Source organism: Euprymna scolopes, chromosome 12, assembly GCF_053919585.1.
Source record: "Euprymna scolopes isolate OS-2025 chromosome 12, ASM5391958v1, whole genome shotgun sequence".
In the NCBI taxonomy this organism is placed as follows: Eukaryota; Metazoa; Mollusca; class Cephalopoda; order Sepiida; family Sepiolidae; genus Euprymna; species Euprymna scolopes.
Window position 1 is genome coordinate 64134718 of NC_136493.1, and position 25057 is coordinate 64159774.

The 25057-nt window shown below is 38.0% G+C and overlaps 1 protein-coding gene across 1 annotated transcript in view; it reads left to right on the forward strand.

Annotated features, from left to right (window-relative positions):
* Positions 1 to 322: 322 nt before the first annotated feature.
* LOC145291304 (anosmin-1-like) overlaps positions 323 to 25057 on the forward strand; it is a 555266-nt gene continuing 530531 nt past the window's right edge. Inside the window, exons 1-2 of the mRNA XM_080137002.1 lie at positions 323 to 3189; positions 5758 to 5817. Coding sequence (XP_079993128.1) covers positions 3055 to 3189; positions 5758 to 5817 — 195 coding nt within the window. The 5' untranslated portion in view covers positions 323 to 3054. The remainder of the gene's footprint in view (positions 3190 to 5757; positions 5818 to 25057) is intronic.

Here is a 25057-nt window from a genome sequence, read left to right on the forward strand (position 1 = left end):
CTTGCGAACAACCGATAAGACTACATCCTTATCGAGTCAATCCGACGAAGCAGACAATCATCCAGAAAGAGATTGAGTACATGTTAGAGAACCACATCATCGAACCAAGTCGAAGCAAATGGGCGTCCCCGTGCGTCCTAGTGGATAAGCCAGACGGATCAGTCAGATTCTGTACAGACTATAGGAGGCTGAATGAGGTTACGAAAACAGATTCATACCCCATCCCTCGGATGAACGACTGCATTGATCAAATAGGCAACCTAAATACATAACCAAGTGCGACTTACTTAAAGGGTCAGTTCCTTTAACAGCAAAAGCAAAATTGAAATCTGCATTTGTAGTGCCAGGAGGCAAATATCACTATAACGTAATGCCGTTTGGGATGAGGAATTCCCAAGCCACCTTTACTCGATTAATGAATCGATGCCTGTCAGGAATTCCGAACGTAAGCGTCTATATCGACGACATCGTGATATATAGTGATGATTTGGAGAAACACCTAGACATCATCAAACGAGTATTCAAGAAACTGAATGACGCTAGATTGACGATCAATCTAGAAAAGAGTGATTCCGGAAAGGCTGAAGTCAAGTATTTAAGACACAAGGTCGGGTACGGAAATATCAGTCCGAGTGAAATAAAAATACTGAATATCATGGAATATCCCAGACCTAAAACCGCAAAAAAAACCCCGACGATTCCTAGGTATGACCGGCTATTACCGTAAATTCTGTCGGAACTTTTCAAGTATTGCCACGCCTCTAACTGATCTCCTGAAGAAAAACAACAGATTCAAATGGACGGCAGAATGCCAAGAGGCTTTTGAGCAAATAAAGAAAATGCTTAGTGAGGAGGAGCCCGTACTATTAGCCCCGAATTTTGATAAACCTTTCACTCTGCATACTGACGCTAGTGATATTAGAGTAGGAGCTGTATTATCACAGTTAGACGATAAAGGAAACTTGGGACCGGTTAGCTACTTCTCAAAAAAGCTAAACAAACATCAAAAAATCTATTCCGTCATCGAGAAGGAAGCATTGGCGGTTATTCTTGCAATCGATAACTTTGAAATATACCTCACATCTGGGAAAGATCCAATTGAATTGTATGTCGACCATGATCCGATTTTGAGCAAAATGCGAAACAAAAATAGACGACTGCAAAATTGGTTTTTAACCTTACAGAAATATCCTTTGAAAATACAACATATCAAAGGAACAAAGAACAAAGTAGCAGACACGCTTTCGCGTTGTCAAGTGATATAAAAAAATTTTTTTTTTACATAGGCGTCACCACTTATCAAGGCCGATAGGCCACTCAAGGATAAGGGTTAAAGAGTGTAGAGTAGTCAAAAGGACAATATAGTAATCGATAGTAATGGAAGTTCGGTAAATTTGTTAACTTAAGTGGAACGGCTCATCAGAAACTTGTTCACGTTGGACTTGAAGACAACCATATTATAGACAGCTGGAAAGCAGGAAAACGGAAGACAATTCCACAGGCGTGCAGTTCTAAGAAAGAAGCTTTGATCATGGAATCTATGTTTAGGTTTAAGTACAGATAAAGAGTGGGGAAAATTATTGATAATGTGTTCAGCTAGTCTAGTGTTTCTTGGGAAAGTTTGGCGAGGGGAGGGCATAGATTGAAGCTCAGTCGAACACTTTCCATGAAAATAACGATAAAGCAGAGACAAACTCGCAACATCTCTTCTGTGAGATAGAGGTTGCAGCGAAGAGAAAAGGACATCTCCCACCAGGCCACGAAGTCTATTTTGAACCCTATCAAGGCAGGACAAGTCTTTTCTAGCAGCTTCTGCCCATATGTGGCAACAGTATTCCATCCTTGGACGTATCTGGCTCTTATATAGATAGAGAATTGCATCAGCAGTGAGATATCTACTGGATCGATAGAAGGATTCGACCATTTTTCCAGCGGCCTTGGCAACAGATTTGATGTACGTATTCCATTTAAGATCAGGAGTAAAGGTCAAGCCCAGAAGCCTGTCAAAACTTGAGGCCTCCCCAAGACGAGAGCCATTCATTTTAATTGATGCCAGATGGGGATCAGAATGTTGATGATGTAAAGATAGAAGCTTGGTTTTAGATGCATTAAAAGTAACCAGCCACTCCTTTCCCCATTGTACAACGTGATCAAGATCAGAGGAGAGAGAATCGGAGAGAACTTGGTCGTTTACTGTCTTAGATGTGCTACCATAGATGGTAGTGTCATCAGCAAAAATGTCTACGAATGATGTAAGGATGTGATTTGGAAGATCATTAATGTAGATCAGGAAAAGAGTTGGGCCCAGGATGGACCCTTGAGGGACTCCAGCATTTATACTGTGCGCTTCTGATTTTTGCCCATCAACTACTACTCTTATGAACTTATCAGAGAGAAATGATTTAATAATCGAGAAGACATTTCCAGCTATACCTTCGCTAGAGATCTTGTGAAGTAAACCTTTATGCCATACCCTATCAAAGGCCTTTACTTACTCATGACGCACAGGAGACTTATTGGCCTGTACTGAGAGGGAGATGAGCGATCACCTGAATTCTTAAATACAGGGCATACTGATGAGATTTTCCAGGGTGATGGGAAGCAATTTTCCTTAAGACAACGTTTAAACAGTTTTGTAAGTATGAGTGCTAGTTCTGGTTGAAGTTTTTTGAGTACTATAATTGGAATACCGTCAGGGCCGGTTGCTTTACTGGAATAAATAAATAAATAAATAAATAAATAAAAAGATGCTGAGATAAACAAATAAATTATACGCAATCCAGGGACTAGATTTAAAATAAAAAAAAAATTCTGATAATTTTTTTTTTATTTTATGGAGAACGGTGTGACGACGCGCCCACACGAAAAAGGTACACAAATCCGTCGAAACAGCACGTTGACAAGATAACGAGAGAGAGAGAGAGAGAGAGAGAGAGAGAGAGAGAGAGAGAGAGAGAGAGAAAGAAAGAGAAAGAGAAAGAATACCAGCAGAAGCAAAAGCGAAGGGAGATAACTGAGGCGGCAAAAAGTTTCAGTTGCCACGAAGATTTAAAAATGGTGTGGACGCAACTCGCCACATGGAGTGTCAAAAAAAAAAGAATTACCGAATTAATCCCATCAAGACTTAAAAAAAAAAAAAAAAAAAAGAGAAAGGAAAAGGAGAAGAATATGAGTTTGGAAGAATCTAAGGTAAATACAGGCATCTTTTCTTGTAATGCGGAAGGCAATACGAAAAAGCAGAAGAAAGAACTTTTCCTAGCGGGGTTATAGTTTTTTAACAAAAAAAGAAAGAGAGAAAGATGAAACCAAATGTGAGTTTCGGAAGAGATCTAAAATGTTTGCATATATGTTCCCTCTTTTCTCTACCATGAAATGCGGATGCATGATGGACATGAATACAAGAAAAAAGGATCGAATGTTTAAAAGAAAAGAAAAAGATCGAAGTTTTGAAGAAGTGATAAAAACAAAAAAAAAATCAAATTCAAACTTAATGTATGAATAATTGTTTTATTATTTCAGCACATAAATATATTGAACTGACACATAAAGTAACGTGAAATATGACTTTTCATTCTATAATAATAATAAAAAAAAAACAAGAGAAATCTCCCTTTCCCTATATTTTCTATATTGGATAATAAAAAAATCGCGTGTGATGCACTCGTGGTTTGGAATTAAAATATAATCCGCTGTTTGGTTTTCTTTTTGTTGTTTGACGTATGTAAAATATCACACGACGGAATTTATAATTCCGCATAACCTCAGCGCGCTATGGATTCTAGTCGAGACAAGCCAACAAAAATAAATATATTCGAATCTCTATTGTTGTTGATCTCGACGGCGAAAGGAAAACCATAGCTTAGCGCATTCGTTGATCGGTCCTTTCCCGAGACTCGCATGTATTAATTATATACATACCCAACAGCGAATGTCACACAATCCATCGAAGTAAAGTTACTTTTAAGTTGAAAACCATTTTGGTCTTAGAAATGAAGAGAATGAGTTTCCTTTGTATAGCCACCCATAGAACTGTTGAAGTGTGAAATCTGATGAAAGATATAGTTTGTTAGCCAATCCATAGAACTTGCCGATGAAGAATAGAGTTTCCTGTTGGATAGCCTAAAAAGCCTAAAAATCAAATCAAATTGTGTTAAGAACGAAAAGTATGTGCAGATATCGTATATGGTTTATGGAGTGATTCCAGTTTCTGATTGGTTGGTTGCTGAGCGTCTTTCTATTTGATTGGTCAGTTCCTATAACCCCTGTCTATAAATAGAACCTTCCATTCTTCTGTAATCATACCTTCATTAATTATAACAAAATTATTCCATCATTCTATTTTCTTCTTTGTTTTTTTTATGCTCTAACTCTTCCTCTCTTACATTACTGCTCATCTTTCATATATTCTCCTCCTACCATTTTGTCTAACTCTTCCTCTCTTACATTACTGCTCATCTTTCATATATTCTCCTCCTACCATTTTGTCTAACTCTTCCTCTCTTACATTACTGCACATCTTTCATATATTCTCCTCCTACCATTTTGTCTAACTCTTCCTCTCTTACATTACTGCACATCTTTCATATATTCTCCTCCTACCATTTTGTCTAACTCTTCCTCTCTTACATTACTGCTCATCTTTCATATATTCTCCTCCTACCATTTTGTCTAACTCTTCCTCTCTTACATTACTGCTCATCTTTCATATATTCTCCTCCTACCATTTTCTTCTTTGTTTTTTTATGCTCTAACTCTTCCTCTCTTACATTACTGCTCATCTCTCATATATTCTCCTCCTACCATTTTGTCTAACTCTTCCTCTCTTACATTACTGCTCATCTTTCATATATTCTCCTCCTACCATTTTGTCTAACTCTTCCTCTCTTACATTACTGCTCATCTTTCATATATTCTCCTCCTACCATTTTGTCTAACTCTTCCTCTCTTACATTACTGCTCATCTTTCATATATTCTCCTCCTACCATTTTGTCTAACTCTTCCTCTCTTACATTACTGCTCATCTTTCATATATTCTCCTCCTACCATTTTGTCTAACTCTTCCTCTCTTACATTACTGCTCATCTTTCATATATTCTCCTCCTACCATTTTGTCTAACTCTTCCTCTCTTACATTACTGCTCATCTTTCATATATTCTCCTCCTACCATTTTGTCTAACTCTTCCTCTCTTACATTACTGCTCATCTTTCATATATTCTCCTCCTACCATTTTGTCTAACTCTTCCTCTCTTACATTACTGCTCATCTTTCATATATTCTCCTCCTACCATTTTGTCTAACTCTTCCTCTCTTACATTACTGCTCATCTTTCATATATTCTCCTCCTTCCATTTTGTCTAACTCTTCCTCTCTTACATTACTGCTCATCTTTCATATATTCTCCTCCTACCATTTTGTCTAACTCTTCCTCTCTTACATTACTGCTCATCTTTCATATATTCTCCTCCTACCATTTTGTCCACTACCACGTTTTATATTATTCGTTTTTACTAGCATTCAATGCACAAACAAACTAGAAAGATTATCAGATGTTTAATATGACATAAATATTTCTTTGCTTTAAATACTGTTATATATTCATTATTTTGTCTTTTCTTTCATGGCAGATTTGCTTTCGTATTTATTTTTATTCCTTCATATTTTTAAATTTCAATAAAACCTGTATTGATGTGTGTTTTTGCCTAGATAAAAATTAACTGTATATTTTTATTCATTTTGGCATGTTTTCTTTTTCAGTGTATGAAACCATGTAGCCTAGCAGGAGGGGTTCTCACTGATTGTGAAAGCAAATGTGATGTAAGTAAACTTATTCATGTTTTTTTAATTACTTGACGTTTCACTTGTTATTTACTTTTTTTGTAATTCTAATGAAATACTGTTTAAAGGTAGGCAATACTTGATTCACACTAGTGCCACATTCGAACAGTGATATCACATAAATACGATATTCATGGTCTCCTACAACAGCACTGTGTTCTATTAATGTTTCTTTTGTATTTGCGGTATTTTTCGACTGTTTATCTATGATCATAATTGTAATGTGATGTTGCACTTGTTGCTCTCCAGTTAAAGTCTTTGTAGTACTTACCAACACAACAAACGCCCTCGTGTTTGTGCCTTGTATAGGCATGCGCGACAACAAAACTTGGGTTTTTATAAGCGGAAGTCTCGAGGTTGTCAGGAATCTACAGGCGCATGCGCAAGAGAAGTGATTGAGATAGTGGTATAAAGGCAGGTCGAGTGAGAAGGTTGTTGTTGTTGTTGTCATTGGACGTTACAGTGACGTGTACGTTAGCAGGTGATTAAGAGGCGGTTTATTTTTGTGTGTCAAGTCGCGCACCTCGGTGAAGGTCATATAAATCGTTCACCTCGGTGAAGGTGAAGGTCATAAGCTATTTCGGCAATTTCATTTTGTCTCTTTTCCTGGACGACTATGGCTGGAGCAAAGTTTGATTTAAAACTGATACCCGAATTCGACGGATCCACTTCTGTTGTCGACTGGGTCGAAAGGGTTGAGCTGACCTGCAACCTCTGTGAAGTAAAGGAGGTGCCTACCGTGATTCCCCTGAGATTGGCTGGAGGCGCCCTGAGTGTATATCAGCAACTGAGTGCTGTGGAGAAGGCTGATATTACCTGTATAAAAAATGCTTTATACAAGGCATTTGCCATGGATCCCTGTACGGCCTATGAAACATTTGCCACTAGGAAGCTCATGCCAGGAGAAACTGTGGACGTCTTCTTCGCGGAGCTGAAGAAACTTGCAGTTCTATTTGGCAATGGAGTGTCAGAGCAAACACTGGCGTATGCGTTTGTGGCCGGCCTTCCCACCCATGTTAAGCAACTGTTGAGGGCTTCCACCAGCGTATCTGTAACGCCCATGGAACATTTGTTAGAACGCGCTCGAGCCATAATCAGAGATGAGGAGGACCTGAGGGAACCGGTTGTAATGATGGCGCAGGCAGCCAAGACTAATGCTGAAAAGAGTCCCAGTTTGAGACCCACGACCAATGGGAGATGTTTCTGCTGTGGCCAGCGAGGCCATATCGCAAGAAATTCTACTAACAAGGGGCGGGGGCGCCCGCGCTGTTTCCAATGTGGTAGCTATGGACATTTATTCCAAAATTGTGCGGGAAATGCATCAGGGGGCAGGACGTCAGCGCCGCCCTGTTCCCCGGACAAGATTTAATTGAGGCGCAACCGACAATAAATGTGTATGTGGACCAAGTGCTCTGTTCAGCTCTTCTTGACTCCGGGTGCTCACACACCATCATGAGTGCCAAGTTGTGTTGAAACTGGACAAAGCAGAACATCAAAGTAACCACAATAGGTGGCAATACGCAAGCTTGCTGTGGAGCCGGAACTGCCAAAGTCCACACAGACTCTGGTGTGGCCGCAAACATTAATGTGCTGGTGATGCGAGGGGATTTGCTGGGATTCGATGTACTGTTGGGATATGATGCTATTAAGGCACTGGGGGGAGTGGTTATCGGAAGAGATGGGACTGTGCGATTTTTGGAAACCCCAGTGTGTACTGCAGTTCACATTGATCGGCCTGATTTTAAGGTGGACTACAACCCTCACCAAAAAGCATGGACTGCATCGTGGAAGTGGACAGAAGGAAGGGCACCAACCGAACTCAAGAATAGCATTGCAGAGTACTCGATACCCGATGAGGCCCGTAATGAATACAAGAAGGAACTTGAGGCATGGATCCAGGATGGATAGCTGATCCCCTACCCCAACAAGCTGGGACCACCCAAGGGTCTGATTCCCTTAATGGCAGTAGTCCAGCATAACAAATCAAAAGTTCGTCCGGTGCTGGATACAATAGATACATTGAGATGTACACTGCCGATGCTGATGTGTGCACCAGCAAGCTGAGAGAATGGCGCCAGAAGGGCTCCAATGTGTCTATAGTAGACTTGCGGAAGGCTTATTTGCAGGTGCGAGTAGATGAGACATTGTGGCCATTCCAGACAGTGTGGTTCCGGGGTCAGAGATACTGCCTTACTCGGCTTGGCTTTGGGCTGAATGTGGCACCGCAAATCATGAAGACCATCGTAAATGCAGTGTTGTCCCAGGAAAAGACCACTGAGGACGCAACATCGGCCTATATTGATGATATGTATGTCAATGAAGACGTACAATCTGCGTCACACGTCAGAGAAAAGTTAGCTCAATTCAGGTTGGAGTGCAAGGATCCCAAACGTCTGAAGGATGGAGCACGGGTATTAGGATTGGACGTTTGCGGGAAAGACGGTACCTTACGATGGAGGCGTGGCAGTGAGATTCCAACCATCCCTGATGTTATTACGTGGCGGACTATTTTTTCCTTGTGTGGGAAACTTATTGGTCACTTACCAGTGTGTGGCTGGCTCCAAGCAGCTATGGGCGTCATCAAACGCAGGGCAAGTTTAGTAACTACAGGTTGGGATGATGTATCTGATGATGCTCTTCTAACTCTGATGACGACAGAAACCCTAGAGAGAGTTAACAAGGAGGATCCTGCCCGTGGAGAATAGTGTGTCGATGGGGACACTTTGAATGTGTGGGTTGACGCTAGTTCTTTGGCATTGGGAGTGTTATTGGAGCAACGTGGAAATGTAATTGAAGATGCATGCTGGCTGCGACCCTGGCAGAACTGGATGCTGTTGTGAAGGGTTTAAATCTGGCACTGCAATGGCAGTCGAAGAAGTTACACTTGTACACGGATTCTCTCTGCGTCTACCACTGGGTGTCCGACACTCTCTCGGGACAAACAAGAGTCCGTACTAAGGCAGCCAGTGAGATGTTAATTCGGCGGAGGCTAAACACCCTGAAGAGTCTGGTATCAGAATATGACCTGTCGGAGAGTGTAACACTATAATCACACTATAATCGTGCAGACCAACTAACCCGTGTGCCTCACAAATGGTATGAAGCTGTGAAGACAGGCGTGGAGTTCACTGCTCGATCTTGCACAGTTGGCGCGATTAGCTCATGCCAAATCAAAGAATTCATGTGCAGAGTGGACATCCAGGTATCAAAAGAACTTTGTATTTTGCGAGGCGTGTGGACCCGGCAGTGACAAGGGTGGATGTCAGGCAGATCATCAAGCACTGTGAGGCATGCCAGTTTATCGATCCTGCACCTGAGCAATGGCAGAAGGGGCGATTGGAAGTTGAGCATGTGTGGCAACGATTAGCGATGGATATTACCCATTACAGTGGTAAGCCCTTTCTAACCCTTATCGACTGTGGACCCACTCGTTTTGCGGTGTGGCGGCAAATGACCAGGCAGGACTCAGCGAATGTTGTCCACCAACTGTCATCTATCTTTTCTGAGTGAGGTGTGCCGGAAGAGATATTGACCGACAACGATGCTGCTTTTTGTAGCCACCAAGTTCGGCAGTTGTTGAATGAGTGGGGTGTTCGACTATGACTGCGATGTGCTCATGTGCCATCAGGGAATGGCATTGCTGAGAGGAGCCATCGCAGCATCAAGAAAATTGCTGCCAGAAAGCAATGCACCATTACGGAGGCCACATATTGGTATAACATCACACCAAAGGATGGGAAAACACTAACAACAGCACCGGCCAATGCCATACACAAATACCGTGTTAGGATAAAGGGCATTGACACTGTCCAACCAATCGACGAGAAGAGTCATAACAAATACAAGGTAGGGGATCCAGTTTGGGTTAGACCCCCTGGAAACCGGTGCACCACCAAGTTCAAGCGAGGACGAATATCTGGAGTGGTCAGCCAGCAGTTGATCCTTGTTGATGGAACCCCACGCCATGTGCGCGATCTTCGCCTAGCTAGTGAAGTACATCCCACAACTACAGAGAGCGATGAATCATCAGATGATGAGCTGCTAATGAGTGAGGTCACCAAGCAAGAGAGTGGTAGTTGTAGTTCGTCTGATCAGGCAGGATCAGAACCAGAACCAGAACCAGAACCTGAATCCGAGAGTGTAAATACCACCCTTCGCAGAAGCCAACGAACTAAGAGGCCACCCCCGGAGTGCACTCTATGTGATCATCAGATCAGGGGGGAGTGTAGTACTTACCAACACAACAAACGCCCTCGTGTTTGTGCCTTGTATAGGCATGCGCGACAACAGAACTTGGGTTTTTATAAGCGGAAGTCTCGAGGTTGTCAGGAATCTACAGGCGCATGCACAACAGAAGGGATTGAGATAGTGGTATGAAGGCAGGTCGAGTGAGAAGGTTGTTGTTGTTGTTGTCATTGGACGTTACAGTGACACGTGCGTTAGCAGGTGATTAAGAGGCGGTTTATTTTTGTGTGTCAAGTCGCGCACCTCGGTGAAGGTCATATAAATCGTTCACCTCGGTGAAGGTGAAGGTCATAGTCTTTCGCTGCCACATGTCCATCAAACATGGAGCCTTTCTCTTTCTTCCGACTGCACACTGGGCACAGACGACCTATTCCCACCTTCACTTTACGCATCTATCTCCTTCGGCATCAACGTTTTTCTACCGAATATGTGGTGTTCTTTTTTCCTTTTTCTTTTCACGCCAGGTTGTGCATACTTCCTAATTTACATACACGTTCAAACTCTGCTCCTGCTGCTAATACAATCGCTTGCCATCCATTCTTTCCCATGTGCTCGTATGCGCTCTGTTACATACGTTCTCTCAAAAAAGAAATTTTACAAGATTTTGTTAAACTTGCCTGAGATAATAAAAGAAAGCAATAAAAGTTCCCACAATAAAACATGAATAATTAAAGCCAATTAAAAATATCTTAGTATATTTTCTGTTTGATATTTCTATTTTATAGTTTTTTTTCATCAGAAATTCATTTCCTTATCTATTTCTTTCTTTCATTTGTAAAAATAAAGGAATCTCTACGTATTCTCCCAAATATTGAAAGGCAACATTTTAATTCATTGGAAGGTAAAATATTAAGTGAACTGTTTAAATAGCAAAGATGTATGTTTTACTTTTCTTGAATTTTCAGAAATTTCACTGAAGCAGTGTTAAACTGTTTCAGCTTTGTTGTGCAAGAATACAGTTTCAAATATTAAAAAATATTTTTCAATATCCGTCAAATTATGGCAAGACCAAATCAGAGTTTGCATAGTCTTTGATGTTTGTTGGTCCTGAGTCTATAAAGTCACCAAACTGAAATGAGATATTTTCATTTTATAAAAACGTCAGTTTCTTGCTTCTTGATAATTTTCATAACACACGTTATAATGTTAATTGTGTTTCCAGATACATTTAATCAGATATCAACAGTTATTGCATTTCCTCCTTTTCGTATCACAATACAGTTTGACTTTTTTCCCCCATTTTCACCCCCAAAAATGCACAGTGCCACTTTGATGTAGGGGGCTACGATCGGGGACATAAGTTGCGGAGATATTATGAAGGGAAATGAGCAGTAAAATGTCTGTTCAACATTACATTTTAAATTCTCCATGTCAGTACAGTTGGGGAAGCAGGAACCTGGAAGGGAATTCCAAAGTCTAACAGTTCTGGGGAAGAAACTAGTGGAGTAGAAAGTTTTTTTTACCTCTAGAGATCTCTACTATGTAGTGTAGTACTTAGCCGCTTGTTGGGTTTATCAGGGGTATTTATGTAGAGAGGTACAAGGGCGTGTAGTTCATCAGAGCATTCATCATTAAAATACTTGTAGAACAGGCAGAGAGATGCAACATTTCGTCGATGGGACAGAGGCTGAAGGTTATATGACATTTCAGTACTTATCAGGTTGTCGACTCTCTTTTGAACCTTGTCCAGGAAGGAGAGACTAGTAGCAAATGCACGAGCCCAAATGTGACGGCCCTGGATATGACCTTAAACTATACCCAGCTTGCGGGCTTTGGGGAGTGTGGAGCCACCCTTTAATTGCCATTGCTCCCAGGTCCACTCTGACCCGGAGTGGTAGTACCTTTTAAGGTCCCAACTATGGGTTAAATAGAAACCGACTTGAAAACAACAAATATATTCTATTAAAATAATTTTCTTCAAAATCTTTGGATTCGGCATTAAATAACCTGAAAAGGGTTGATATGCCGTAAAACAAAAATAACCAACCAACCAAATGTGACAACAATACTCCATAAATTAGGCGAATGATGGCCTTATAGAGGTACAAGATACTTTCAGGCATAAATAGTTTCCTAGCATGGTAGAGAGAGCCCACCTTATTCGCAGCAACCTTGGCAATGCTCTCAACGTATCTGTTTCAACTCATGTTCCCTGTGAACGTTAGGCCAAAGAGTTTAAAAGAAGTACTTTCAGGTAATTTGCCTTTAGCCATTGCTATTGGTGGTTGAGAAGATTTCTTGTAATTATTAAAAGAAACAAGTTCCCAGCCAGCCTGAATGATCGGCCCATCATCGGCCCATTACATAACCGACGATCAGCCGACAAACACTGTAATGGGCCGATGATGGGCCGATCATTCAGGCTGGCTGGGTTTAGTCTTGGCAGCATTGAATATCACCATCTATTTTTGTCCCGATTCTACTACAGATTGGAGGTCTTTCTCTAGTGATTCTGCCATTGCCTTAGATATGTGTTTATTTGTTTTTCTCTCGTGCCTGGTATAGAGTGTGGTGTCATCAGCAAATATACCAATTTTAGAGACAATTTTATCTAGGAGGTCATTTATGAATATTAGCAATAATAAAGGTCCAAGGATAGACCTCTGAGGTACTCCCCCATTTATATCATATTGTTTAGATGTACGACCGTCGAGGACAAACTAGATTCTTCTCTTACTTAAGAAGAATTTAATTATGTTTAGTATTCTTCCAGTGATACCATATGATCTGATTTTCCTGAGAAGAACATCGTGCCATACCATGTCAAAAGCCTTAGATATATCTAGCGCTACTGCTCTACCCTCTTCTGCTTTGTCCAGTGAATGGTATATACATTCAGAGATTACAGTTAGGATATCTCTATAGAACGAGTTTGTCTAAATTCATATTGTTGGTAAGTCTGAAGTTTAGCAGTTTTAAGGTGATGGACTAGAGCTTGATTAATTTTGGACTCAAATATTTTGGCAAAAAGCGGGAGGAGGCTAATGGGGTGGTAATTTAATGGGTCAATTCTTTCGCCAGAATTCTTGAAAACTGGTACCACAGAAGCAGTTTTCAAGCAGTCAGAAAAACAAGATTCGTTAAGAGATTTGTTGTAAAGTTTGGAGAGAACTTGAGCAACCACAGCAGAGCATTTTTTTAATAGTACAGCCGGAATGAGATCGGGTCCACATGCTTTTGAGGTGTCAAGATTTTTTTTATAATATCATGCACCTGAGAAGGGGTGATTTTCATATCATCTAATGTGGCATCCATTCGTAAAGGAAATTCAGGGAGGGAGTGGTTTGCTGGATCCAATGTGGAGTTTGAGACAAATCGACTGGTAAGCATGTTAGCCTTCTCGGTTGCCGTGCAAACAACCTCATGATTATTTGATAGTGGGGGAATCATTGATTGCCACATTATTTACTACAGATTTTGTTGTAGATTTCCCAAAAATCACAGGTTTCTAATTTCTGTGCTTCGATGTGTTTCCTGGTGTTTCAGTATATTCTCTCTTAGCTGTCACTATTTCTTTCTTACAATTATTTCTAGCTTCTATAAACTTTTGTCTATTTGAACTGGACTTATGCCAGTTAAATCTGTGGTACGCATGCTATTTTTGAGCAATAGTAGCTGCACCTTATCATTAAGTATCGGTAGTTTTATCTAATGTAAGCACTGTTTCTTCACTCGCTACTCTCTAATTTCCTTTATCCTCTAAACTTCTTTGTTCATAAACCGATCTATCAAAAGTCCAGACACTAACTTCTGATGGCTAGGTCATGTTGCATAACCTGGAAATTTGATCCATTGTCTGAATTCTGTCAACAACTTTTGGACTGTCCACAGAAAAAACTCTCGCTATGTACATTCTCCATCTCTATAACCGAGGCCTGTGAGTACCCTAAATATTTAGTCAGTACTTATCTTTTTACAACAGTGGCAATGCAAACTGCTGCACCTTATTATCATAAAGAGTTTCAGTTACAAAGAATAATTTTCTCCGTGTCAAATGTTCTACCTAACCGTTACATAACTTTCTTGCTTTTATTACAAAATTAAAACTACATAAAATTTTAATATTCCAGTGTTCCATATTTATCTTAATCCAAGTAACAAAATACTGACAGACAAAAGCATCACACTTGGTTACAACCTTGCAAATAAAATTATTATGCTCCCGTCTTGATACCACTTAATAGTCTCTTGCTACCACATGTCCATCCAACATGTTTCTTTTTTTCCTAACCACATGCTAGGCACAGTCAGCCAACTCTCACCATCACTTTACATGTCCATCTCCATCAAAGAAATGCTTTGCGGTCGTCCCAACATATTACAAAAAAAAAAAAAAAGAGAGCAACCCTCAATTGGACTGGATAAAACTGACAGGAATTGGGCACTATTCTTGGACACCTGTGTGTGATACAAAGAGGTATGAAGATTGAAAGACCCAGCCGTAATCTGGAACAAACTATGGGAGACCTGTACAGCAGAAACAAACAGGTTACTGTCTAAACTTGTAGGACCAAAAAGGCTCAACTCTTCATCAGATACGACTGTTGGCTGTGCAAGGATTGCACAAAGAAGTCTACGGACAGAAATACTACTCCATGAAACAGAACAAGGTTACATGGTGAAATCAAATTTTGTGAATTTCGTATTCAGTGTCTAAATAAACAGACTTGCCAGCAGCCAGTTAACTATTCAAACGATATGGCTGCCAGGCAGATGATAGTGGGGTTGCATAAGACTGATCACTAAAGAATGATACTGGCAGAGAGCAGAAGTTCTCACGGTTGGTCTGCCTGGAGGCAACAGCCAAGTCAATTTTAATGATGCCACCCACTCGCTGGCGGTATCTGGAGTACAAAGATCGAACCACGAACAGCACAACCAGGAGACAAAGGCTCCTTTAACTCCACAATATACTAAATGTTGCAATGGTTGTGGGAAGACGTCACACTCAAGAGAATCGATGAATCAAAAAGATTATCAAGCAGTTGGACTCAAGTGCCACTTTTGCGGGGTGGTGGAGTACCTAAAAAAGTTATGCCATAAATTTAAGGAGTCCAGAATGGAAGCAGCAAGCAAGGTGTCAAGAAGTGGGGAATTGTTTATGTTTACAAATGGTACTGCAGATAAATTCTCTGATCGCAGACACAATAAGAGACAGCCAACAAACGTGCCTCACCTTGAGTGGGGAAGCAATTTCAGGTGTATATCCCAAGATTACCCTCTCAGTTAGAGCAAAGATAACTATAATGCCCAAGAGTCATTCGGATGAGTGCCAAAGAAACCCGTAAATGCATTCACCTATTCCATCCAAGCATTTGCAAATACAGGGGTCAAGACTTGCTCGGTCAGGTCCGAGATTCAAAGATTCCTAGGGTACCCGATACCAACTTGATACCAACCACCAACCGGATAAAAGGCATAACTAATAACCAGCTACACATCAACACATAAAGGTAGTTCTGTTTTTGTGCATAAGGAATGGGTAAAAAGAAACACGACAAGCGGTATACGTATGAGACAACACATCTGGTTTCTACTTGATGCAAACGGCATTAATGGAGCTGGACGTTTTGCCTTCTGATTTCCCAACATCATTGTCACAGAACAGCTATTCGAGAACAAAGGAAACAGCCCCACCGATTCTGAAGAAACCAGAGACAATCCCATTTAAACCAACAGAAACCAATGCACAGGAATTGGAACAATGCCTAAAGGAATGTTTCAACTCAAGTGCGTTCAACACGTGTCCACATCAACCACTTTAGACAAAAATAAAATTCTTCTCAGATGTGACACCAACAGCAGTCTACACGCCGATACTTGTTCGCCATCACTGGAAGAAAAACGTGAAGTCGGACATTGACAGAGACGTCGCATTGAGGATAATAGAACCAGTACCAGTAGGCACATCGACTACTTGGTGTTCAAGAATAGTGGTCAGGCCAAAAAAGGACGAGTCCCCAAGGTGAACAATGGATCTACAGAAGTTGAATGATGCCACCATAAGGTAAACATATCACACCCCATCCCCATTCAATCTGGTTTCAGTGATACCAACGCACACTAGAAAAACAGTATTAGACGTGTGGAGTAGATACCACAGTCTACCGCTTTCTCCAGCCTCATGGGATGTCACTACATTCATTACCAAGTGGGGTCGATATAGGTACTGTCGAATCCCTCAAGGATTCCATCGATCAGGAGATTGTTATACTCGTTGGTTTGATGACATCACTGTGGACATGGCTCTAAAAACCTAATGTATAGACAACAACCTCCTATGGGACGACTCAATAGAATCTTCGTTCTGGCACATGATTGACTATATAAATCACTGCACCACCAAAGGGACAAGTTCCACTTTTTGGAAATGGCAGTAGAATTTGCAGGGTTTCCAGTTGCTACAAACGGGGTTAAACCCACAAAAAGAATGACAGGAGCCATTTTTAATTTCCCTACCCTGACAAATATTACTGAGGTTATATCCTGGTTTGGACTTGTAACCCAGGTGTCGTATGCTTTCTTATAAGCAGAAGTCATGGCTCCCTTCCGAGAGTTATTGAGGACGAAGAACAGAAAGTTCTGTTGGGAATAGATGAGACTGATAGTGAAGAGGATTAAGAAAGGTATCCAAATGTTCAAAACAAACAGGTAATAGGACTTGTGACAGACCAGACGGTAAGAATATCGTATTCCTATTTCAGAAGCACTGCAGATGTGAAAGCGAATTAAACATGAGTTGTGAGGATGATCACTGGAAGCTCATTTTGGTTGGAACCCGTTTTACAAATGATGCAATATCACAATATGCACCGATAAAAGGAGAAGCTAGTCCTGGTCTACAATCACACCAGATGTTCATACTTGGATGGCCAGATTTGCTGATAACTATGGATCACTTACCACTAACAAAGATATTTTCAAACCAAGCTTTGGAGAAAAATCCTGCTTGTTAAATTTCAAGGAAAAGACATTGATGTACAAATTCCAGATAAAGCATCGCTCTTAATTTAGCCCCTGATTGTGCATCTTGATACCCAGCAGATACCTTACCAAAAGACCAAGATCAAATGATTGACGCTGTAGTCAAAGTCGATTTCACATCGATGTACAAGAATGACACTAAATGTGAAAGGATTGTGGCCGTGGCAACCACAGATGAAGAATGCAGGACCTTGAAAGGTCTAATTCAAGATGGCTTTCTTCAGTCACGCAATAATATCTCGCCCATGGATCCAGTCTTTTGGCCTATGCGTGAAGAGTTATACTACCTGGAAGGAGTTATCGTCAAAGGCAACAAAGTCCTGATACCTCAACAACTTTGCGCATTGGTATCATTTTTTTATTCCATTTATAACATTATATAATCAATTCTTAACCCTGCAATATTTTAAGTTATAAATTTATTATGTTTTTTACTACAATATCTTGTCCACTTTTTTTCATGTTTTAACAACTAGTCCTTTACTTTTCCATGTTTAAGCTTAACCATATTACTTTTCATGCTCGCATTTTTCTATTGTAATATTATAATAGATTGCTGTTGTCCTTAATTTGATATTTTTAAAATCTATTTTCCATTCACAAATTTTCCCTTCTAAATTATTTAGTTGTTCATCTTCTCTGGTGCTCTTGCTGCTTATAATTTCTGTCCGCTTTCTTCAATTTTTATATTTTACTCTCATCTCTCTTTTTGGCTTCTAAAGCTGACAAAATCAAAATACTTACTTCATGTTGTCACTCAAGCTTTACGGTAATTTTGATAAAGAATAAAAGAAACATTATATTTTCATTCTTCCAGATTTAATGAGGCCAGGTGATGACCAAATAAAGCTATTTTTCAGTATGTGTAGATTTTTGTGAATTTTAAACACACAAGCATATATATATATATATGCCTGACGAATCCTATAGTGGATGAAACGCAGAATATTCAGTGTAGCTTAATCGCCAAATATATTTTATAAATTATTAACTAGCTATACCTACGTATTGAGCACTTTTGAAGTAAATACTTAAAGTTTACGCATAAATCTATACTTTCGTATATTAAATTTATGTGAGTAAATGCAGTAGTTATATATATATATATATATATATATATATATATATATATATATATATATATATATATATAATCTGTTTATTATACAAACATTATTGATTACATATGTGCATACATGTTTTAGTGGAATTCCAATTGCTCATCAGGGCAAAATAGAAGAGATATAAAAATGGGAGTAAAAATTACATTAAGTTTTGTAATAATCGATAATGCCACATGTAAAAAAATTATTCAGGTAAGTTGTTTAAGTTCTGGAAGTAAGTGGGGTGTACACTTTGTGAATGAAGGGAGTAAGGGTTTGGAAGGAGGTGTGGTGAATGAAGGGAGTAAGGGTTAAGATAAAAATGAAATGTAAGAAAGATCGAGATCGTTAATTTTAAATGAAGAATGAAAATGAACTAAATATAAAATAATGTTTAGACTTTATTTCCTTATTGAATAAGTTTTAAACTTAAACCTGTCCTAAATCGCATAAATAAGTATGCAGACAATTTTGTAAATAAACAGAGAAAATTCCCGATACGAAACTTACGTGGTTTCGTAACGATTTAACTTAGTTGATTAGTCCGATTTAAAAAATAATAAAATTAAAAATCAAAAATGGAAAAAGAAGAAATTAAGAAAAAAAGAAAAAATTAAAAAATAATTATTTAAAAAAAAAGTTCAATTAAATAAAGAAATATAGAAATAAAGAAATATATGAAATATTAAGAAATCGTTAAATCGTATTAATAAAACATATTTAATGGGCATAGGTAATTAGTGGTAACATCGTTTGATATTTAGTTTGAAATTCGTTTTTTTCTTTTTCTTTTCAATACAGATACGAAAATAGGTAGATATATAAATCTTTAAAAAGATATTTAATTTGAATTGATATTTGAATTGTTCCTGCTTATTTTCTTTTCCACATAAAGAAAGTGTTTTTTTTTATTGTTAAAGTGTTTTTTTATTGTTAAAGTGTTTTTTATTTAATAAGTCTGAAGAAAGGATGTTCTTGTGAAAATTTTCAAGCTACATATTGTTTGAATTTGTACAAATGATCTTAAAACAATTGTAACTAACAATGAAATACACTTTTTGTTGCTGTCAACCCATTTCTTGAAGTCTTGTTTTTTGTTAAATCAGTATATGTAAATATAGATATATATGGATATATGTACATATTTATATATATATATATATATATATATATGCATATGTATATATTTGTGTGTATATATATGTATATGTTTATATGTATATATTTGTGTATATATATGCATATATACATGTATATATATGTATATATTTTTGTGTGTGTATATATATATATGTGTGTATATTTATGTATATACGTATATATATGTATACATATATGTATATAAATATATATATATATATATATTACACAGTGATCACCACTTATCAAGGCCCGGACGCCACTCACGGATAAGGGTTATTGCAAGTACATTACGTTAGTGTGGAGATTTGATGAAGTGTTTACTTAAGGGGGCGGTTCCTTACGAATTTGTTAACGTTGGACTTGAAGACATCCAAGTTGTAGTCCGGTGGGAAGCAGGCAGACGGAACAGAGTTCCACAGGCGTGCAGTTCTAAGAAAGAAGCTTTGTTCATGGAATCCGCGTTTTAATTTAGGCACAGATATAGAGTGGGGGAAATTTTTCACAGTGGATTCAGCTAGACGGGTGTTTTTCGTGAAAGATTGGCGAGGTGGGACCAGAGATTGGAGTTCAGAAGAGCACCTGCCATGGAAATAACGATAAAACAAGGATAGGCTTGCAACGTCTCTTCTGTGGGAGAGAGGTTGCAGGGTAGAGAAAAGGGCATCCCCCACGAAGCCACCAAGTCTATTTTGTACTCTGTCAAGGCAGGATAGGCTGTTTTTAGCAGCTCCTGCCCAGATATGGCAACAGTAGTCCATCCTTGGACGTACTTGGCTTTTATATAGATAGAGAATTGCATCAGTAGTGAGATATCTTCTGAAGTAGTAGAAGGATCCTACCATCTTTCCAGCGACCTTGGCAACAGACTTGATGTACGTGTTCCATTTCAGATCAGGAGTAAAGGTCAAACCCAGAAGCTTGTCAAAACACGGGGCCTCACCCAGATGAGAGCCATCCATCACAATTGATGCCAGATGAGGATCAGAGCGTTGATGATGTAAGGATAGGAGTTCGGTTTTGGATGCATTAAAGGTAACCAGCCACGTCTTCCCCCACTGAACCACGCGCTCGAGATCAGAGGAGAGAGAATCAGAGAGAACTTTGTCATTTACAGCCTTTGATGTGTTGCCGTAGATGGTCGTTTCATCAGCATAGATGTCAACGAATGATTTAAGTATGTGTTTAGGGAGGTCATTGATGTAGATCAGGAAGAGAGTTGGGCCCAGGATTGACCCCTGAGGGACTCCAGCATTTATATTGCAGGCCTCCGATTTTTGTCCATCTACCACTACTCTTATGAGCCTATCGGAGAGAAACGATTCAATGATTGAGAAAATATTTCCAGTTATACCGTAGCTGGAAATCTTGTGAAGTAGACCCTTATGCCATACCTTGTCGAAGGCCTTTGATATGTCAAGAGCAATTGCCCTAGAAAGGAAGCCTTTCTCAAGAGATTCACTAATCCTGTGGGATATAACCGTCAGCACATCTGCGGTAGATCTTGCAGAGCGGAAACCATATTGTATGTCACTAAGAAGGTTATTCCTGCTGAGGTGGTTGACTATTTCTCTATTTAATATAGATTCCAGCAACTTACTCATAACACACAGGAGACTTATTGGTCTGTACTGAAAGGGAGATGACTTATCACCTGAATTCTTAAATACAGGGCAAACTGATGAGGTCTTCCAGGCAGTCGGAAAGCACTTCTCCTTAAGGCAGCGCTTAAATAGTTTCGTAAGTATGGGAGCAAGTTCTGGTTGAAGCTTTTTTAACACTATAATTGGGATGCCATCAGGGCCAGTTGCTTTACTGGAATCAAGGTTCTTGATTAGCTTGGCGACCTCATGCACGGATATTTGTATGTTACCTAGCTTGTTCTATGTTATAGGAGGAAATATGGGGAGTTGATGGCCTTCGTCACATAGGGTAGAATTAGCTGCAAAGTTCTTTGCAAATAGTTTGGCCTTGTCTGACGCTGACGAGATGACCTCTGGTCCATTGATAATGGTTGGGATAGAACGCACACTTCTGTTCAGGATCCTATTTGTTATTTGCCAAAACTGGTGGGAACCAAGCCGCTGATCAGCTACCTTGGATTTAACAGACTGGGCATATAGCTCTCTTGCATTTTTTATTACTCTTTTACAGTGGTTGCTGGCAGTCCTGAAAGCAGCTTTAGTCTCAGTGCATCTATTACGTTTGTATCTATGGAAATGATTTCTTTGCGCGATGGCAGCAGCACATTCTGGGGAGAATCATGGCTGGCTAGGTTTTTGTTGGAATTTTTTAGATGGTATGAATTCGTCAATGCCTACAATTAACCATTCGGTCCGATCTGATACTATAGAGGACACATCCTTTTTAAACATGGAGTGCAGAGGTAAATCAGATATGAATGTACGGAAGCTATCCCAGTCAGCCATAGAGTATCGGTATACAGTACAGTGGAGGGGTACGTCTGGGGACTTCTTATATTTCGTTTTTATCTTAACTGATATGATGGAGTGGTCAGAGGATCCTAGAGGAGAATGAACGGAACATGAACATAGCTCAGGGGAAGTTGAGAGAAAAAGGTCTAGGAGGCTTGCATATTGACCAGGTGTATCGGGCACATGGGTGGGTTCACGAACAATCTGAGTGAGGTCATAACCAATGGCAAAATCATGACAAAACCTCCCCTCATCGTCTGTCTTATTTGAATAGGTCAGCCATTCCACGTTATGGACGTTGAAGTCACCACAGATGTGGATATTAGCCGAGGGATGTGCAGACAGTATGTGGTCTATTTTCTCAGATATGCTCTTAAAGATAGTAACTCCGCTGTTGTGTGGCCGATAGAGGGCAAATATAAATGCAGTGGTGTTAGCAAGTGCAACCCTGAAGCACATATAAGGTAAATTAGGATCTTCTCTAGAGATATCCCTGTCACACGGGAAGCTATCCTTAATGTAGGCACATATTCCGTGCCCATCACGATCTTCGGGGTCAGATTTAGCTGTTAGGTTAGAGTATCCGTTAATTATGAACTCATCTAGGGAAGTGGTCGGCCCTGTTCCAGTTTCACTTAGAAATAATATGTTCGGTTTCGTCTCCTGTAATTGTGTTTACACCCCTGGAAGGTTGGAACGTAGACCCCTGATGTTGGAGAAGGAGACCTGGTAGTAGGGGTGAACATTGGAAGATGGGGTTCTAGGTTCAATTGAGTTTTTATTCTGGAGATATTTCATGTTGAGGTTTTGGGATTTGTGGAATAGGTCGGCATACTTGGTTAGAGCAGTACAGAGAGGGAATATAAGAGAGAAAAAGACGGGAATTTTTTTTTTTGTAGCACACGAAAAGGTAAAGCCGTAACAATTACCCACTAGTATGGCATCGAGAGGCCCCACCAGAGACTACTGTATGGTCCAGATAGGAATATTTATGTATATAAATGTAAATATGTATATATAGGTATATATAGGTATATAAATGGAAATATATATGTATGTGTATGTATATGTATATATCTATTGCTATGTATATATGTTTATATATATGTATATGTGTGTATATGTATACAAACATGTATATATATGTGTATATTTATGTATACATGTATATATATGTATATATGTATATATATATATGTGTGTGCGTATATATATATATATATATATATATGTGTGTGTGTGTGTGTGTGTGTGTATATATATATATGTATAAAGTTTTTTTTTTCTTTTTGTTCACTTTGCGTTGTTTAAATTTTTCAATGTCGCTGATAAATTTGCGTTGACTCTTTCCAACCTCTTATGGTTGATTCGGCGGAATTAATCCAATGGTACGACCTTGAATTATGTATGTATAGTGTCGCAATAAATATTGTATTATATATATATATATATATATATATATATATATATATATATATATATATATATATATATCTGTGTGTGTATGTATATATATATGCATATGTATGGATATACATATCTATAATTATATGTATATATATGCATATATATATATCTATATATGTATATATAAATATATCTATATATCTATATATATGTATATGTATTTATATTTATATATATGTGCATATATATATGTATTTCTATACATATATATATGCACATATATATAAATATAAATACATATACACATATATACATATATATATACATATATAGATATATTTATGCATATATATACATATAATTATAGATATGTGTATCCATACATATGCATATATATACATACACACACAGATATATATATATATATATATATATATATATATATATATATATATATATATATATATATAATACAATATTTATTGCGACACTATACATACATAATTCAAGGTCGTACCATTGGATTAATTGTCTGGGTAGGTTTATCCATTTACGGCGTTGAGTGTAATTTGAAAATCAAATAAGAGACGTGTTACATTTAACATTTTAAAGCCAAATAACTACGCGAATTTTTTTAAAACCTTTATAAAATATACGAAGGTTTATTTTTAAAGAGAGAGATATATTTCGGAGATATACACTCCTTTTTCAATCTGTATATATATATATATATATATATATATATATATTTCCTCGTTTCCCTTATCATGATGTTTAATGGAAGAATCTTAAGTTAAGTCTACTTGATGTTAGCTGTGGTTTTTCTGTAGCATGATAACTACGCGTGGTCGCGCGTGATTTGACAACCTTGGTAGGTTTATCCATTAAAGGCGTTGAGTGAAATTTGAAAATCAGATAAGAGACGTGTTACATTTTACACTTTAAAGCCAAATAACAACGCGAATTTTTTTTTAACCTTTGTAAAATAAACGAATGTTTATTTTTAAAAAGAGAGATATATTTCGGAGATATACACTCCTTTTTCAATCTGTATACATATACATTTTTTATCCTCTTATTCTTCGTCAAATCACGCACGACCACACGTAATTATCCTGCTACAGAAAACCCACAGCTAACATCAAGTAGACAACTTAAAATTCTTCCATTAAAAACATCATCACGAAGAATGAGAGGAAATATATATATATATATATTCATATATATATATTTATATATATATATATATATATATATATTCATATATATATATATATATATATATATATATATATATATATATATATATATATATATATATATACAGATTGAAAAAGGAGTGTATATCTCCGAAATATATCTCTCTCTTTAAAAATAAACATTCGTTTATTTTATAAAAGTTTTAAAAAATGCGTTGTTATTTGGCTTTATAGTGTCAAATGTAACACGTCTCTTATTTGATTTTCATATATATGCATATATATACATATATATATATGTATATGTATATATATATATATGTATATATATATATATATATTAATTTATAATAGTCCGAAATAAAAATAAATTAATATATATAATGCTCATCTCAAAAATGAATTCCAATTAAGGAATAATATATATATATGTATATATGAATATATATGTATATGTATTAGTATATATATACGTATATATATGTATATATATATATATATATCTGTATATACATATTTGAATATATATATATATATGTATATGTATGTATATATATATATATATATATATATATATATATATATATATATATTGTTTAAGACGCCTGTCCATGGGATTAATGGATAACTCATGACGTCACTTCCTCTGGTGAAGTCACTTCGGTATCGAGTACCGGTGCTAGGCAGTCTGAGATTGGCACTCGAC